We start from the raw sequence: 15,510 nt of genomic DNA on the forward strand, positions 1-15,510 counted from the left end.
TGATCAGGGAAAAGGCAGCAGGAAAAACAGATGGCTGAGGATGGGCCACAAGGACAATTTGGCATGTGAGCCATGTGGGGTGGGATGTACAGAAAGATAATAAGATATGTGGGTCAAACAGGCCCCCTGAGAACTCTCTGCCAAATGGGAGAGCTCAGCAAAATGGGATTGGTGAAGCTGGAGAGTAGGCCTTCTCAACCAAGGTTTCATGAATCCCAAGGGTCTCTTGATGGCCCTGGAAGGATTTCCTGAAAGAGTAGAATTTAATTGATTTTTTATGTATTTTTAAATTTGTTAAACATTTATTGGGTGATATAACCATATATGGTCATGTCGACCTGTATTCCCCTCCCAAAAAGGCCAATGATGGGCCTGGAGGGAAGGGAAGGGGCCCCAAGTGGACATGTACACAGTTATGTTCCCCAACCATATCCTGCACGATCGTGCGACTTCTGGAGTTTCTTGAAGCCTGAAGAACATTTCAAGGGTTTCTCAATAGTAAAAAAGTTAAGAAAGTGCTGGTCTGAGATTGGGGAGACCAGTGTTCAAATTCTCACTTAGTCATGAAGTTCATAGTGTGACTTTGGGCCAGATGCATACTCTCAACTTTAACTCATATGGTAGTTGTTAGGAAGAAAGAAGTGGAAAATTATTGCCTTTCATATACTCTGATTCTCTCAGTGAAAGAGTTCATGACTCTGTAGTTAGCTGCTCTTCAGTGCTCCCTCTGGTTACTTATAATAATAAATTGGTTTTAATTGATGTAACAAAGCTGCCTGATTTTTATTTTAGATGTTCGCTGCTTCAATTTGCAGAGTGGGAAAAAATATTTTTCAAGCACATGATTAAATTGGTGATGGTAGGTGGTTTTTGTAAATATAAATAAATTCATATGAAAATAATTTCATGTAGATTACTAGGTGTGGGCTTGTGCCAGGTTCAGCCCTGTGCTCCCCCTCCGAACTGAGGAATCTGTGCCCTTGACTCTAAATGCTGTGCAGACTGACATCTTGTTAGCTTACTCAATGTGTTAGAAGATGCTCCAAAAAAGTCAGAAAACAGCATGTACAGAATTCTATCCTGGGGTTATGACAAGTACACAAAGACACTGCACAGAGGGATACTCTTAACTTGATTTCTTTTGTGATATTATATATCACCAATGTCTGATGCAGCATTTCTTTAAACATAGTACGTACTTGTCAATTCCATACAAGGGAAGAAAACCTCTTTCATATAAAATCTTCACAAAGTAATCTATAGAACTATACAAAAAGCAAACAACCTAAATTAAAACTGTAGACCAGAATGACTATTGATCCCACAATATAAATTCCAGCAAGAACAGAATCTGTTTGTAGACAACCTACACAATAGTTTATGACCTTACTTTTGCTGACAATCAGCAAAAGCTGGATGGATGTGGTTAGCTTAGGGAACAACCTTTTTAGAGTTAGAAACAACTTAAGGCACATTAGCCTTTGCTTGTCTGTTCAGAAGAGGGACTGAATAAAAGTCCTCTTGTCGATTACTAGAAAAGTCATACTTCAGTCACTCATAAATCCATGTTGAAATTGTTCTAAAATGTCACTTTCTGAGAATCCAAGCAACTTGTTTCTTCACCCTTGAAACACAGCCCATCAGGAGAACTTTTTTCCATTTCTCATATTCATCCACCTTACCACAGTTTCCTGCCTCCTAATAGGGTATGGTCAAAACCGCCCCAAGATACATGTAGGAAAAGGACAGAGCATTTCTAATTCACACAAAATTTTTTAATTAATTTAAACTATTGCCAGAATCTACTGACTACGTAATATGGCAGATCTGTGGTCAACATGGATATATGAAGCTGTCTTATACTGAGTAAGACTACTGGCCAGTCTTGACTGTCTGCTCTGACCGGCTCTCCAGTGTCTCAAGGAGAACCTGGACCTTCTGCCTGACCTTTTCCACACAGAAGGTGCGAAGCCACGCTGCTGCCTGGTTTTTGATCCTGTGGTAATTGGTCCAACGTTTCCTCATTCCTAACGGGAGGCTCTGATGCGCTTAATCCCTTTGTCTTCCCTCGATTTGTGTTCCTGCGAGAGGAAACGGGAATCTGCCCTGGGACCAGAGAAGCGCTGAGCAAATTACCCGTGCAAAAAAAGGTCCATGCGTAGCAGAGTTATGGCCCCACCTGCTGCACATTATGTGATATGCCAAGCAAAACACAGGCCACCAGTGTGTGGCAGGGGTTCAGTAAACTTCCTGGTTTTGCTGCTTGCCTGGCGTTACAAAAACCTGGGTGAGTCACAGCATGGCGGATGTGTCACATACTGTGTGATCCGGTAATTCAATTTCCAATAAGTTGGTTGGGGGCGGGGGTTGAAGTCTTATAGGTATTATATAATACTTGGGAATATGAAAGCGAACAGTTCACACACACTGGTGACCAACAGGTCATCTAGATATTATCTTATTTTTTAAATGCTGAAGCACTTCACAAAGCTGCTTGATGCCAGAACAGAATTCTTTTGCAGATTGAGAGCTTAATGGGGCTGATCCCATTACATTTATAATTTCATATGCCACTTCAAAGGACACTATTCAATTGGAAAGCTATTTTAGGACTAGTTAACACAATACATTTTTGTGCATACTAGCAATTCTGACCATCTGCAGGAATGCAATCCGCAGCAATTCCTTTGGCAACAGAGGCTGGGAAACAAGGATAGCTGGAATTGTCCTCAAGGGCAAAAATGTAGAACATGAAATGCTTCAATAAGACAGCAGAAGGAAACCTTCTAAGGGGCTTATCAATGTGACAAAAGGCCCTGGAGTTATTATTTTCCAGTCATCAGATGCTTTTTCTGCATTGTTCTAGGAATGCGTTATCACACACTTTTTCATCTCTGTTTATTTTATATGTTGTCAGCTCTGAGCCTTTTTCTCATTTGACCCATTATCTCTTGCTAGTATTCTTGATTAGTTTTCTTTTGAAAAAAAACTTTACACTATTTTATAGCATTTGTATGTCATATATGTTATATGCCATTTATAGAACAAAATTAACAGTGAACAATGCTTTAACGGGGGGGGGGGGGAATGGCACAGGAAACTGCATTGTAGCTAACTAAGGGAGCCTTGTCTTTGGAAGCTTGTACCCAGAAACTCTTGTCAATCTCTTGAATTTAAACGCATGAGAAAACAGTTGTTTATTGACCACTTCTGTACAGATACATATTGTATCTGGCCCTGCCCAGGCCCAGTTCCTAGCTTAAAAATTCCTAAAATGAAGGTGCCCTGCCATGGCACGTGTGATTTCCCCCACCATAGGCATAACGTGCTCCATGGACGTGCTGCCCCTCTCTCTCAGTTCACCTATGCCACCATGAGCTCTTTCCCTGGAGAAACAAACTCTCAAGTACACCCATCATAATTACAGAACCCAGACTCACCAGTGTCTGAATATCTCTATCAAACTGTAACAGTTTCAAATACTACCCAGGAATGAGAGCTCACAGCAGGGCAGGTGGGAAAGAATGTGTTTCTGAACCCATTGAACAACAGTTACAGGTAAGTGCAACTCTGTTTTCAACTTCTGTCTTCATTGGGACCATTAGTAAGCTATTAACCATAGGAGGCAGATTGAGTCTCTAACTGAAACAGATATTGTAGAACTGCCTTTTCAACATCCTCATTTCTCCTTGCCTGATGGCCCAGTGAGTAATGCTTAACAAAGGTGCCTTCCCTTGCCCAGGTCACAGCTTTACAAATATCCAGCGGTGGAATACTTTGGTGGTAAGCAGCAGACACAGCCACTGAGCAAGCAGTTTCCCTTTACATCAACTGGACATGGGAAATCTGCCTACTGGTAGCAGGAATGGAAAGCAGAAACAACCCATCTGGAAATGGACTGAGACAAAGCAGCCCTACTTTTTCCAACCCAGAGCTGGAAATACTAGTCCAATGCTGCATTAAGGACTAACATTTATTTCAATAATTTTGGAACTCCCTTCCCAGGGAGGTTCATCTGTCTCACGTCATCACTGTCTCCTGCCAGTGGGTGAATCATTTTTGTTTTGTTTTGTTTGGCTTTCTATCACTCTTATTAACTGTGCTCACTGTTTGCAGGTTTATATGTGTGTGTGTGTGTGTGTGTGTGTGTGTGTGACAAAAGGCCCTGGAGTTTAATTTTTTTTTAACATTTGTATTTTAAGTGCTATTTAATGTTTGAAATGTTTTAGTGTTTTAAAGTTCACTGCCTTGGGACACTGAACTGGGTGGAAAAGCAGCATGGAAATGTTTTACATTAAACAAAATGAATAAAATATGAGTTTTCATGAGTCAGGGCTCATTTCTTCATATGTGAAAGTAAGTTGTGATTCATGAAAACTCGTACTGCTGCTAATCTTCATAGTGCCACTGGACTTTTGCTTTATGTTCGTTATATTTCAGCAACTGGAATCTGAGGTGTTCATTCTGGGGTGCAGAGACAAAAAAACTGGAAACCAACATATTGTGTGGCTGCATTGGTCAGAGAGCTGGAGTTCAAGTGACCAGCACGTTTGCCACTGCATCATGCAGGAAGAGAGCTCTGAACAACATTTTGCATAGCAGTGGCCTTGGTGCCCACAGCTGGGGAGCCTTCTTCAGACTTCAGACATAAGTCAGCTGCCACTTATAAATACAACAAAGGGGCATTTCCGGACAAGCTTTCCTCCAATTGGCAACTGGTGCACCAGAGCTGTGAACCACTCTCACATTTTGGCACACAGATTTAATATCATAGTTCCATATGGATAACGTAATGTTCACAACAGCCACTTGGCTAAGAACATTTATTGTAGTTCTGGGATACATGTTTTAGGGTTTCTTCATATAGTTTCAGCATTGTCTTTTTCTATAGATTCTGGCCATGCTGCCTGGTAATGTTGGGAAACATGGAATCACCTGAGCAAACTCAGTTGTGTATCCTTCTCATCTTTATTAGCCAATGAATAACCATGTGGGAAGAATCCTGTCTATTCGCTTTTTATGCCACGCTTCTTTGAATTTAGGGAAGGGAATTTACATGGTTCCTACCCAGGGCCACTGAGAGTGAAGGACTGGGAGCACGACAGTCATGGTGACTTGGCGATTAAGTTTTTTTTTTTTAAGTAAATTCCCCTCCTGACCTGCTCTAAACCGCCCACAGGGCTTTCTGTTTTATCAAGCTTTGCTTTGGGAGTAGCTGCTTCTAGGAGAACAAGAAGTTGCTTGCTTTCTCTCTTCTTTCTACAGGCTCTTTAGTTATGTTTCATGATGCCCTGGTTGATTGAGGGGAAGTCAGCAGAGGAGGAACGTGAGACATCCCTCCCTTCATCTCTTAAGCAAAAAACTGGGACTCTTGGGCTATTCAGGGGTTACAGAAGAATGTAGTATACTCCCCAGACTTTATCTTCCATGCAGCAATATCTGAGCCACTGTGGCATGGTGGTTAAAGTACTGGACTCTGAGGGAGGGAGAGCGCTTCCCAAAGGCCTGGAAAGACCCTTTCAAAGCTTGTTCTTACGAACGGGCCTTGCCACTAGCATATAAATAATACATGAGGTGATGCGGAGACGGTTCGTTCTATGTATGTGCATACTGATGAGAGCTCTCTGTCATGACCAAGGATCTGAATCTGAGCTTAGTCCAATGTTCTAGCTAGTTTTATTTATTTTGTGGGATTTATAGTCTGTCCTATCTGTGGGAACTCCCATCACATGCTCTTGCCACGTGTAGCTACTCAGTTGCTCTTGCCCCCCCTAGGTTCATGATTCCAAACATTCCCATTGTGACCCAGGGAGAAGCTGTGGGGAATTGGCTAACACGTCAAGAGTCCTGACTCTATGGATGGGAACCTTTTTGTAAACAAATTACTAGCTGTAATGACCTTTCATCCCAGATCTGATAAATATTTGTCATCCATCAGCATGCTATCACACATAACATTTTCAAAAGGGTTTATTTTGTAGATGGAAGGGCAGGATATGAATGATTTGAATGAACCAATCAATAAATATCACAGCACCCTGTCTTCCAGGATGTAATCACATATTCTAAGCAAAAAGCTGACTTCATTGTCAATTCCTCTGCAGAAGACAGAATACTGCAATCTGTTGGGCCCTATATTATGTTAACCGCAGTCTAATAAATTGAATCTGGCAAATGAAATAACATTAACACAATCTCCACAATAACAAAGAAACAGTATCCTAATAAATAATCAATCCTAATAGCAAAACTTCTTCAAGAGCTTTACGGATAAATTCCTGATGAATCATTTTTCAAAATTCCTTTGACAACATGTAAACATCTTAAAAAAACAAACTTAAACATACCCCCGCATAAAAAATCTACCATGAGGTAGCACTATAGTCTGCTAAATTGTTCATGAACATTTACCATGATACATTACAATGAAGGCAACAAGCAAAAAAAGAAGGGAACTGATTAGTGACTCCATGACCACTTTGTCAGGCTTCTGCTGTAGCCATCCTTTATGTCTTGACTTTTAACATCAGGTCTTCAGTGTATTGTTTCCAGTCTGCTAGATTTTGCGGTGTATTAAAAAGACTACAGCAACATCAGAATTTAGAAGAGAAAAACTGTTGTGATTAAAGCATGAAATAACTTATTTAAGCCATTAATAGATTAATAAAAACAGCCCAAATTAAGAATTAATACGGTGATCATCCAGTCAATTGGGCTGGAAAATGACATTTCACTCCCAATTACTAGGAAGTAAGTAGGACCCTTAGGATGGACCTGAGGTTTTGTGAGGTCCTGAGATTTTATGAGCTGGTTACTTGCTAAGAAGGGATGGGGCTTCTAAGCAGCTGTAGGTAAAGATAGACAGGCAGACATGTGATTTCAGAATACAGTCACAAACATTGTTCTAACAGTTTCCACCACACTGTGTCTGTCTGTCTACCTTTATCCTCCTTGATTCTCTCTCCCTGTGCATTGCTAGATATGGTACAGTGACCTAAACACAGAGCTTTTTACTACCCAAAGGAATCTCAAAGCAGCTTACAATCACCTACCCTTCCTGTCCCCACAATACATACCCTGTAAGGTAGGTGGGGCTGAGAGAGCTTTGAAAAAACTGTGATTGGCCCAAGATCACCCAGCTGGTTGCATGTCGAGGAGGTTGCATGTCCAGTTCTCCAGATTAGAGGTTGCCACCATTGATACAGTGGCTAGATCCCACCACACATTGGCAGTTAGTGATCTTACAGGAAGTGTAATTTCCTTTCCCAAGATTCATCCATTTCAGGGAGAAATGGGTGAACAGGAAATAAGAGAGAGAATGAACAGCAGTATTTACAGTCTGCCTATATTAGTTCCTTGGATGTTAGCCCCCGATCCCATTTTCTTCAAAACCTAGACCATGATTCTTATCAATGATTAACAATCCTATGTAGTTGACTACTAGAGAGTGTACAGAGTCAGGGTGATACAGTGGCAAGAAACTGGTGACTGGAAACTTGAAGCCCTAGTGCAAATCACCACTCAACTTTGAAATGAAGTTTACTGTTGGATAGTGGGTTGGATCCTGGGAGGAATTTTTGCTAAAAGGAGAGAATTTTTCACTGGTTCATTCCTGCTGCATATCTCGGCCTCCCCCTTCATGCTGTTCCTGGGAGTCTCCTGTCCCCCTGGAGCAATACTTTAGGGCCACAGTGGGCTACAACAGAAGAGACGGATAGAGAAAGTCCCTCTCTGCTGATGGAAACCAGTCAGTAAAGGTTTCCTGTGGAATCCAAGACACCGTCTCCTAATTTAACCCACTTCACAAGGTTGTTGTGAGGTAAAAACATCCCTCTGATCATCTTTGAATATAAATGTGGCAAATAACCATTTTAAGTAGACTTGATCTGTATTTGTTTGTAACAACTGGCAAAGCCTGCTGTGTGCCAGACTCTGTCAAAAAGGTAACCCAAGCAATCTCTTTAAGAGACTAGTGCTGAGGTGAATTCAGAGGTACCAGGCAAAGCCAGGATTTTTTTGCTTTTCATCTGTGAGCCTTTAGCAAGACACAGGGCCTGCAAGACGGAGCTCTTCCGCCAGGCATATGGTTGTGGCCAGGGCATCTCTCCCACTAATCCATCAGAGGATCCCCTCCAATATTGAGATCTCTAACATCGAGATCATTGTTAGATCTATTGCATTGGCGCCACCCTCTTCTGAATATTATTCTCCCCACCAGGCTGAACTTGGGGGGAAGTCAGGTAACTAAGATCAGAATTGTGACCACCGCCGCTTATATGTTATATGTAACTTGTTGTTGATGTTAACTGGGGTTTTTATGGGGATTTTATTGTGTTTTAACTGTTTATGTTGTAAACCGCCCTGAGACCTATTTGGAGAAGGGCGGTCTAAAAAGGAAATAACAATAATAATAATAATAAACCATTCTTGGCTGAGACCCGCTGTGAGCTGAGCTAAGAAATCTAAGGTTACCCTCAAATGATGGTTTACTTTCTAATGAAATTGCTTATCTAAACTGTGTTTTTACAAATGGTATTTCATAAGCTGCTTTGAGGGAACTAGTGAGACAAATGTGGTAACTGACTTTGGTGTTTTTTACCTCTGTTTCTCTGCCTATATAGTTTTGCATCACAGATTTTAGTACCGTTGTTGCCATACCTGAGTTGTTGTGCCCTATTAGCCAGCACCCATATACCTTGCAAGTGTTTATCATTAAACAACCAACATTGTCATTGTTCTGAGTGGCCGCCTCAGCGCATCCACACTTAAGCTACTCGACATTACACAAGAGAGTAACTGACTCAAACTCAACATGACCGTTTCCAAGAAATGCGGGGGGCTGTGGTATATTCTCTGGGCAAATGCACATGAGATCTCTTCCGTGCATACAGAGGCATGAATCCTAGGAGGTTAACAGTACCTGAGTTGTCCCCATAATGTCTGAGCCTTGTGCGCGGTGCAGGCATTCACAAGAAGTAGCGGGGTGTGAACTTGTGGTAGTTACATTCGCACGTCAGAGGATGACAAACCCTAAGATGAGGAATGAATAGAAATGGGAACAAAAGGTAAGAAGCGTTCACAGCCCACCCCTCAGCAAAAGAAAATCATAAATGCATGTGGTGTTTACGTGAAATAAAACAAACAAAATCATGGTCCCGCACAGCACTTCCTTCCGTTGAAGACAGCAATACAGGCAGGGAAGGAAGCAAATGCTGAGTCCCTAGCCATCTACCAAACCAAAACACTCTAGAATTTTAGCATTTACCAACTGTTGGTTTGAAATTTTATGGGTTGTTTCTGTGGGCAATCTTAAATATCGTTTTGGATGCATTGTAATGAGGCATATACAAAGGATGTGTGTGTATGTGCAAAGAAGTATGAGATGTGATAGTCATGCTCCATATTGTGTTAGCAGCTGTAGTCCCAGCCATAATCACATGCCTTGGATCCCAATCTGTGAACTGAGTGGGTGGGGATGGGGGTGGATAGGTACTGATGAAAGAGAGCACCATCACCCTCCCAGAAACAGTACCTCCTTGGTGTACCACAAGTTTATTTCTTGTCAACCTGCTTCCAAGAGCAAAAATTCTGGCACTTTTTTTTCTGGACAGATGTGGATTATAGTGTTTCATAGTGATTTTCATAGTGATTTTAATCTCCTACCCCTGCAGAGTTCCACAAGCTGCCTCTCAGGTTCTAGATAAGACCAACAGCAGTAACCCCTAAGCCAGGGGTAGCCAAATGGTGACTCTCCAGACATCCATGGACAACACTTACCATAAGCCTGGCTCTCCAGGTGTCTCCATGGACATCTGGAGAGCCACAGCTTGGCCACCACTGTCCTAAGCAAACCCTTTAGACATCAAGTGGCTTGATGCTGCAGAAAGTTGAGTATCAATTCACTTTACAGAACAGAATGGTCCAGCAGTGGCAAGGTCATTTCTACATTATGGAAACAGCCCTTTTTATAAAGAGAAAGGGAATGTTTTCAAGAGAAATTAATCATATATGAAAAAAGAAACTCAAGAAGGCATCAATGTTATAACAGCCCAGTTTAAACCAGTTATGATTCCTGGGGAATATTCAAAGGATATATGATCCATGATGCATTTCAATTGACCCATTGCAGAAATAATTACTTGCATGTAGAAACACTTCTGTATGGGGAAGACAGTGTCCTCTCCACTGGAATAATAAATTATCTTGGTACTGAAACAGTAAATTATTCTTGCAGAATAAAAATAACAAAATACATGATGCATATTGTTGGCAACGAATAATGATAGATATGTTTATATAGTTGTTTGGACTGATGCTCTTTCATTCTGTTTGCGTTCCTGTATTAACATTTTACAGCTAACAGTTTAATAATTCACCACAAGAACCCTTTTCAGTCATAATTCATTGCACTTTTCATAGCTTTGATTCCATAAGAATCAACTTCTAGTTCAGAGCTGGTTTAAGTCTTGCTTTGCTCCTTAGTTGTTTATTTACTGGTGGTGTTTCTCTGTTTACCCTGGATCAAGATGGACAGCATTAGACTGAGACATAAACATCTCTTTGACACTATAAAATAAAGGATAACAACACAACTTTAAGTCTGTTACTTCAGTGACCCAAACCTCAACAAACACTAATGTCTTTCAATATGGCACTTTAACTACGTGATTAGAACAAAACATCCAAATGATTTTGCAATTATCTTCTTAATTTATTTATCAAACCTACTATCTAACCAAACAAACATCTTATCTCACTAAAATTCTAGTCAGGGATATGTATCACAGTAACAGGGACACAATTTTAGAAGAAGAGATGAGTTTTTATATATCCCACTTTACATGACCCAGGTGTATTATGCAAGGCAGGAAACCTCACAAAAAGTCTGCCCCAAAAGACGTTGTTTTTGTTTCTAAACATGGGATCGTTTTTGCTGTGTGAAACCCATTGTGCTATATTTGATTATGCACAGCAGCTCCTCCTCATAGCGTTGACTGCATTTCTTCAGCACTGTGTCTAAAATTAGCTTTGCAATGACTTTTCTTGTGTGACGGTACTGAGGATGCTTATTTTTTGATGCATAAATGTTAGCGTGTTTTTTTGTCTGCTCCCCTTTTCTGCTCGCAGTCCCTCATCCACCAATGGGAGATGGAGGAGCCTGTTGTTGATTTTCTGCCTCCTCAGTGTCAGCAATCAGTCTCCCTGGAAAACGAGCGAACTTTGTTGTTTTACTGCATACCGTATATACTTGCATATAAGCCTAGTTTTTCAGCCTTTTTTAAGCAGAAAAGGTCCCCCTTGGCTTATATGCGAGTATTTTTTAAAAGCTGCCAGAAAGGAAGGTGGGGGTGGGAGACATGTATACTTGCCTGAAGAACAAAAGCAGGAACAAAGCAGCAAGCCTGGGAGGTACAGTGGGAGGGAAGAGCAGTTTCCGCCTCCCTCCTCACTGCCCTAACGAGGCTAGCATGTGTTGCAGGAAGCTCTGCAGGAAGACCTGAAGCCTCTATCTCAGAGGGAGAGCAGAGAGCAGAAGGAGGAAACAAATGAAAAGTGGAGTAACAGAAGGAGCACAGGATTGGGGGGTTTTGTTTGACAGTTTATCAGGCTGGCAAAGTGGGTCTTCCCTGTGTTGCCTTTGTTGGCTCAGCAACTGCTTGAAAAGCAGAGCTGCTTTAGGTTATGGGCGGAGGCTACCGTTTTGGGCTAATAAGTGATTTACAAAAAACCTCACAGGGGAGGGGATGATATGGTTTTTCATGTCCATGAACTACAATTCCCATGGGCCCCTGTCAACAGCATGTGCCAGAATAGCAGTCAGGTGACACTGCAGCACAACAGAAGAAGTTTCCCCTCCCAGTTACAATTGGAACTTTTCCAAATATATAACCATGGCAAATAAAACCAATGCCGTATCAGAGCACATGCATAAATAGGAATGGTTTGAAAACTTATTTTTAAAGGATGATCTTAAAGGGTTTATTTAGTTTTTATTTATTTGTTTCTTGATTTCTTTCATACCACTCTTGACACACAGCTCATGGTGGGTTACAAGATTGATCCCCAATTACAATGAAACCCCCAATAAAATCCCATTAAGACAATATGCAACAATATATATAGAAATATAGAATCATAGAGTTGGAAGGGGCCATACAGGCCATCTAGTCCAACCCCCTGCTCAACGCAGGATTAGCCCTAAGCATCCTAAAGCATCCAAGAAAAGTGTGTATCCAAACTTTGCTTGAAGACTGCCAGTGAGGGGGAGCTCACCTTAGGCAGCCTATTCCACTGCTGAACTACTCTGTGAAATTTTTTTTCCTGATATCTAGCCTATATCGTTGTACTTGAAGTTTAAACCCATTACTGCGTGTCCTCTCCTCTGCAGCCAACAGAAACAGCATCCTGCCCTCCTCCAAGTGACAACCTTTCAAATACTTAAAGACGGCTATCATGTCCCCTCTCAACCTCCTTTTCTCCAGGCTGAACATTCCCAAGTCCCTCAACCTATCTTCATAGGGCTTGGTCCCTTGGCCCCAGATCATCTTCATCGCTCTCCTCTGTACCCTTTCAATTTTATCGATGTCCTTCTTGAAGTGAGGCCTCCAGAACTGCACACAGTACTCCAGGTGTAGTCTGACCAGTGCCGTATACAATGGGACTATGACATCTTGTGATTTTGATGTGATGCCCCTGTTGATACAGCCAAAAATGGCATTTGCCTTTTTTACCGTTGCATCACACTGCCTGCTCATGTTTAGTTTACAATCCACAAGTACCTCAAGGTCTCGTTCACACACAGTGTTACCTAGAAGTGTATCCCCCATCCAGTAGGCATGCTTTTCATTTTTCTGACCCAGATGCAGAACTTTACATTTATCTTTATTAAATTGCATCTTGTTCTCATTTGCCCATTTTCCCATTGTGTTCAGATCTCGTTGAACTCTGTCTCTATCTTCCGGAGTATTAGCCAGTCCTGCCAATTTGGTGTCATCTGCAAACTTGATGAGTAGTCCCTCCACCCCCTTATCTAGATCATTAATAAATATGTTAAAAAGTACCGGGCCGAGCCCTGAGGTACCCCGCTACTCACCTCTCTCCAGTCTGATGAAACACCATTGACAACAACTCTTTGAGTGCGGTTCTCTAACCAATTCCCTATCCACTTAACTATCTGAAAATCCAGATTGCAGTCCTTCGACTTATCCATCAGAACATCATGGGGAACCTTGTCAAAAGCTTTACTAAAATCCAAGTAAATGACATCAACCGAATTTCCCCGATCCAGCAAACCTGTTACTTGGTCAAAAAAGGAAACCAGGTTGGTCTGGCAGGACCTGTTGGAGACAAATCCATGCTGACTTCCTTGGATCACCAAATTGTCCTCCAGATGTTTGCAGATCGCTCCCTTTAATATCTGCTCCATTATCTTCCCCACAACAGAGGTCAGACTCACTGGTCTGTAGTTTCCCGGGTCATCCTTCCTCCCTTTTTTGAAGATCGGAATAACGTTTGCTCTCTTCCAGTCCTCTGGACTGGAAGAGAGCAAAAAATCATGGCTGTAAAAAAATCAGCACTCACCCCACCATGGCTGACTGCCAGCAAGGCGTCAAGGGGAACAGCATCTGCTGGTCACCAGTATGGTGGCAGATCTTCCTTGGGGGGGGGGGCATCTGATCTTCTGGCTGCATTGACCTAAACCATATACTTGGTGGAAGAGCTCCATCTTACAGGCCCTGCAGAATACCACAAGCTCCCCAGGACCCGTAGCTCTTTCAGGAGCTCATTCCACCAGGTGGAGGCCAGGATCAAAAAGACTCTGGCCCTGGTCGAGGCCAGGTAAGCTTCCCTGGGGCTGTTAATGACCAAAAACTTGGTACCTGCAGAGTGATGGGCCTGAGGGGCATAGGGCGGTCCCTCAGATATGTGGGTCCCAGAGCGCGAAGGGTTTTAAAGATCAAAAACAAAACTTTGAACCTTATCCGGGCCACAACGGCAACCAATGCAGCTGCCTCAACACAGGCTGGATATGGGTCCTCCAAGATGTCACAGTGAGGACCCTAGCAGCTGTATTTTGTACCAGATGCAATTTCTGGGTCAGGGACAACGGCAGGCCCACATAGAGCGAGTTACAGAAGTCAAGCCTGGAGGTGACCGTCACATGTATCACCATGGCTAGGTGTTCAGAGGGCAGATAGGGCACTAGTAGCCTAGCCTGGCGAAATTGACAAACTGGGTTGGCAAACTGACTGCAGTGAAAACCAGAACATGCATAATAGCCCCTGAAGAAGTACCAAAACATCTGACAAACAACTTTCCATTCCTCTCCCCACCTCTCCCTGTCATCTGTAAAAAATAAAAACCATTAATAATAGTACAATTTTAAGAGCACTTTCTTGCAAGTAATACTTTCCTGTAAATAAACAGTTTCCTGTTAAGTAATGTTAGGACTCAGAGTAGGACTATGAAAAGTTCTGCTTAAGAATCTTCAATTTGGTCTTTGCTCAGCCATGAAACTCACTGTATAATTGTATGTAGTTCACTCTTGTGAACACAGGGAACTTCCTTATACTGATGTATATTTGTTTTCAGATTAATGGGAAAAAATGAACCCTCCCCCTCTATTTTATTTCATTGATTATTATAACAAGTCCTAATCGGTTTTACTCTGGAGCCTTCCTTTTCTACCTCTCTCCTGTCCTGCCCACACTTGCTTCTTAAGAGCCTTGAATGCTTTGTCTGATATTATCATGGTGTACTATGGGGCATATTACCATGATGCACTATGGGGAATGTAGTCTCCTGCAGGTACCCCGAGGATTCCATTCCCTGTGAGCACTTGAAAGTATGTCTCAAAAGAAACATCCAAAGTCCTGGGAGAGCAGGGGGAAATAGCATGATGCACTGCACCAGGGAGTTGCAGAAGGGCTGCCCCATGCACTGGAAGTAAAAATGAAGCAATCAGGCTTCTTGCAAACAGTAGCAGAAATATCAGCAAGGGAAGTGCATATATAGAACACTCCAAATAGCACTTGGGCAGTTAGGAGCCATTTGAACAACTCAGCAAATGTTGGGATTTCAGGGGAGAAAATCTCTCTAGTACACCAGGGAAAGCAGTCACCCAAATGGCAGGGGTTGGCCAGAAAACCCAGTATCCTGGCCTGATGGAGAGACAGATGACATAGACATGTGAGCAAGAAGAACTGCTGCCATTGTATCTTGTTCCCAGGAGAGATAGGAAATGAAACCACACAAGACCTTGATACACCTGCTCCAGGAGGTGTATAGTTTGGACACTCAGAGGTTCAGACTTTGGGACCCTGGAGCCCAACAGAGTCTAACAACTCTGGGACCTACAATAGTCAACCCACCCAGTGAACCAGGAATGGCCTGGGGTGGTTTGTTTGTTTACTTATATTGAATAGTTTAAATTGGTTGTTTTGGAAACTTCTTTTGGAAGTTTGGTCTCAGTTTGGTCTCCGTTCCCACTGGGGAGAAAAATGTCATAGA

General features: G+C 42.2%; 1 protein-coding gene across 4 annotated transcripts in view; it reads right to left on the minus strand.

Annotated features, from left to right (window-relative positions):
- The window catches only part of DLGAP2 (DLG associated protein 2), a 578,727-nt gene that overhangs the window by 507,454 nt on the left and 55,763 nt on the right, over positions 1 to 15,510 (minus strand). For 2 of the 4 annotated variants that reach the window (XM_077309427.1, XM_077309409.1), the window contains exon 2: positions 8,921 to 9,030. The exons of the other annotated variants lie outside the window; for them this stretch is intronic. In XM_077309427.1, the coding sequence (XP_077165542.1) occupies positions 8,921 to 8,935 (15 nt within the window). In that variant the 5' untranslated portion in view covers positions 8,936 to 9,030. The remainder of the gene's footprint in view (positions 1 to 8,920; positions 9,031 to 15,510) is intronic. 4 annotated transcript variants of the gene reach the window in all.

Source organism: Paroedura picta, chromosome 1 (genome assembly GCF_049243985.1).
Source record: "Paroedura picta isolate Pp20150507F chromosome 1, Ppicta_v3.0, whole genome shotgun sequence".
Classification (NCBI taxonomy): domain Eukaryota; kingdom Metazoa; phylum Chordata; class Lepidosauria; order Squamata; family Gekkonidae; genus Paroedura; species Paroedura picta.